Source organism: Pinus tabuliformis, chromosome 6, assembly GCF_031772625.1.
Source record: "Pinus tabuliformis cultivar Carrire ecotype Pingquan chromosome 6, CPIR1, whole genome shotgun sequence".
NCBI classification, from domain to species: Eukaryota; Viridiplantae; Streptophyta; class Pinopsida; order Pinales; family Pinaceae; genus Pinus; species Pinus tabuliformis.
In genome coordinates, this window is record NC_142292.1 from 1,565,380,519 (window position 1) to 1,565,384,170 (window position 3,652).

General features: G+C 40.4%; 1 protein-coding gene across 1 annotated transcript; it reads right to left on the minus strand.

The window, feature by feature from the left end:
* Nucleotides 1-200: 200 nt before the first annotated feature.
* LOC149264732 (disease resistance protein RPS2-like) lies at nt 201-2,789 on the minus strand. Its single transcript, XM_089400588.1, has one exon. It carries the CDS (start codon nt 2,787-2,789, stop codon nt 201-203), a length of 2,589 nt encoding a protein of 862 aa, XP_089256714.1.
* Between the last annotated feature and the right edge of the window lie 863 nt (nt 2,790-3,652).

Sequence of the window (3,652 nt, forward strand, 5' to 3'; positions counted from 1 at the left end):
ATACTTTTTCAAGAGTATTATTGCGCTGGTAGTAGACATGGTTACCACTTCTACATTTGTATTTGTTCTTTTGATTGTTTCAAGATTTTCTGAAAGTTTTGAACAACCATACAATCTTATAATATGAAGGCTTTTAAGATGCCAGTGACCTTCATCATTAATGCTTCACAAAGCATCAATGTAAAATTTTCAAAGTTTGGTCAAAGTTTGGTCATTGCACTTTCTTGTAGCATGGGCAACTCTTCTAATTCGTCTAACCTAACCATTGAAAATGTCTTCAACATAGGAAATGCCCCCATCTCTCCAAATTCTTTAGGAATCCTTTTTAACTTCGGACATTTTACAATATCTAATTTCCTTAACTGTCTTAGATTTTGTAAATGTGGGAGTTCTTCCAACCTATGACAATTCCATAATTTAAGATGATTTAAATTTTGAAACTGATAAAACCTATTTTCCATTTTAACTATGTGAGAGCTCTTTAATGAAAACTTCTTTAACTTTGACATATTAGTAATATCTTCAGGTAAAAAAGCTGTGACGCTGATGTTCAAGTTCAATGTTTCCATCTGAAGCATCCTCCCTAAAATTCCCTCCGAAATTGTTTCTCCATTGTTCTCCAACCATAAATATTTGAGTTGTGTTAAATTCCCCAGGTCGTTAATGGAAGCCGCTTTTTGACCTCTTTTAAACACTCGCTGACTCCACGCACTGCTAGAAACCGAGAGGTATTGCAAAGAAGTGAGCTGTGATATGCCATGCGGCACACATTGCAAATCATCACACCGTGCAAGGCCTAAATAGTTTAGTGCTCTCAACTTATGAATGTCCCACGGTAATTCTGTAATTCCAGACCTATAAAGATCAAGGATTTGGAGATTTACAAGTTTGGAGACAGATGCTGGTAGCCTTTTGATGGGCACGTCCGGTAATCTTAGGCATGCAAGTTGTTTCAAACCGCCAATACTTTCAGGCAATGATTGGATGGACGTACTACTCAAATCCAGAACCTTAAGAGAGATCATGCTCTCAATCACCCTTCTTGGAATTTCTCCCAAATGTCTGTTCCCAGCCAATGTTAATGTGCAGATTTCTGGAGCTCTGAAAGACTCTGGAAGAAAAGCCAACTGGTTGCCACTCAACAAAATTCTATTGCGTGCTAAACATTCATTTGCATCCAATGTTGTGAGACCCTTACCTATGCCACAGTAGAAGCCCTCTTGCTGCTCAGCAATTTGTATTCCCCAACTACGCACAACGTCGTGCATCCTGAAATATTGCACGCAGCCATCAATATCTCTCACTGTCGGTTCAATCAAACAACGGTCTGCTAAATTGTTGAGGTAGATTCTTCCGATCTGGAATTGGTCGTGGCCACCCTGATTTTCCAGCAGTCCTTCTCCTAACCACAACATAGTGATGACCTCTGCCCAAATAATTTGGTCTTCCGGAAAAGAAGCAGCTAAGTACAGAAAGCACAATTGAAGAATAATGTTGTGGTTGCCCAGTGCGTCGTAACTCAACCTGAGGCAATCATAGACTTCGCTGTTGGCGTTTGACAACCTGTGGACTGCCAAGGCCCATTCTTGGGCATCAATAATGCCTGCCATTGCCCTCCCTACTGCTTTGATTGCCAAGGGAAGCCCTCCACACTTTGTACACACAACCCTCGCCTTTCCTTCGTCGATGTTTGCTGGCAGATTTCCACTGTTATGTGGAAAAGCATGATAAACAAACAGCCGCCAACTATCATCCTCCATCAAATCGCCTAATTTAATCAATGTGGACTTATCTGCATTAACTCCCATCTCCAGCAGCGTTTTCTGGTTCCTTGAACTCACAACATTTTTGGAGGTGGAATGGTCGGTTAGCCGGAGTAGACACAATTCCTCCAGCAATCTGCGACCCTCCTCCCATACATCATCCAGGAACAACGCAAACCTTTTCCCCTGCATACTCTCATGCAACCATATTTTTATGGCTTCTTCATTCATATTTTGATCTGGATTTATGTTTGCTTGCATGCCTATTTGCTGGAAAGATGGAGACTGCGAAACAGTCAGCCAAAGCAACAATCCATGGGAAAATAAACCCCTCACCTTTTTGCTATTGAAGACGGACTTCAGGAGGAGGGTTTTACCAGAACCGCCCTTGCCAAGCACGCCAATGCACGAAAAGGAAGACTCACCCTCTGCCTCCATGACTGACTTCTCTAGTGCTGCAAAGGGATTGTGTTGCCTCACGATAAGGGGTTCGTTGATGAAGAAGCCTCTTGAAGCATCAGGTTGGGTGGGCGTTGCAGAAGTAGAGGCTCCAACTGGAGAGGCGCACAACTCTTCGATTCTTGCAAGTCTCTCTTGGAGCTCCTCATTTTGGAGCATGCTAATCAATGGAACTGATTGGAGATGCTCTCTGATATCTGAAATCAAACGAGTAATCCTTCTACTCGTTTTATAACGAGAAATCACGTCATACTTAGCGATTGTACTGCATTGTTGCGCCATTGCTGATGCTGGTCGGAGAAGCGCATCCAGCTCCTTAAGCCATTTATTAACAGCTGAGGGTCTCAGCTTATTGTTGCTTTGAGGAATTGAGATTTTCTGGCTATTTAATTGCAAACGATAGTGCTGGATCTCCTTCAACTTGGGCTCAATTTCCATTACCAGGCGCTTGAAATTGGCCAATTCTTTCTTGCAACGTAGAGCAATGTTAACGTGATCGATAATTTGGTGGACAGCCATGTCTATGCCCACACCAATAAATCCAGATACGAAACCAGGATCACCCATGATAAAAAAATAAGTTCAACTCCCTTGATAGCACAAAATAACAAAGCCCCTGAACGGTGAATATCAATATTGAGAAATCTCAAAATGAAAAATTCTCTCCAGCTAATGAAATCCTCAACCAATATTAACACTACAAGAGCAGAGCCTTGTGGAAGGGAACCAGAAATTATGTAACTAAAAACCAACCCGGGATTGTGAACACTAATGCTGAGATTTTGTAACCTATAACTCTCATACATTGATAGATAGGACCAAAGAATTGCACACTTATAGTTGTGAAACAGCGTCATAGTTAATTTTTGTCATTTCAATAATGAAAAAAAGATTCTTACAATTTTTTTCCAAGGATGTGAAAGAGCATGATCGCCATTAGAGCAAACAGTGAAAACGAGATTTGTGATAGCTTGTGCGGTAATGAGTGATAAGGGCCCTTCCAGCTCCCGATGCTTTCTTTTCTATGGCATGATCAACAGAATTCTTCACTTCATTTGACACAATTGTTTATCATTCCTTGCCCAATTTTTGTTGGGATGCGGGAGTGACGATAAGTTTGTGTTTGATAATTTACACAGAAATTTTCAAAAACACTGAATCTAGTTATATATATTCACACTACATTTAAAGTACATCAATGAGTTCGTGGTTATCTAAGTCCATCTTTTTAGTCCCAACAATCAGTTAAAGAAGCGTAGCATAATGAGATAACTTTCATCATAGGAACTTTGTTAATTTTATTTTCCTCACTTTAAAAGAAAGTTCCGGGAATTTTCTCTGCCAAAAGGAAAGGACAGATAATATTGAGGGCACTCTTCTTTTGAACGAAAGCAAAGGTAACGGTTTTTTTTATAGATTCTGTTTAGATT

What these genes read in the sequence shown, in the direction of transcription:
- LOC149264732 (XM_089400588.1), bottom strand. Translation starts at nt 2,789, where the DNA reads ATGGGTGATCCTGGTTTCGTATCTGGATTTATTGGTGTGGGCATAGAC.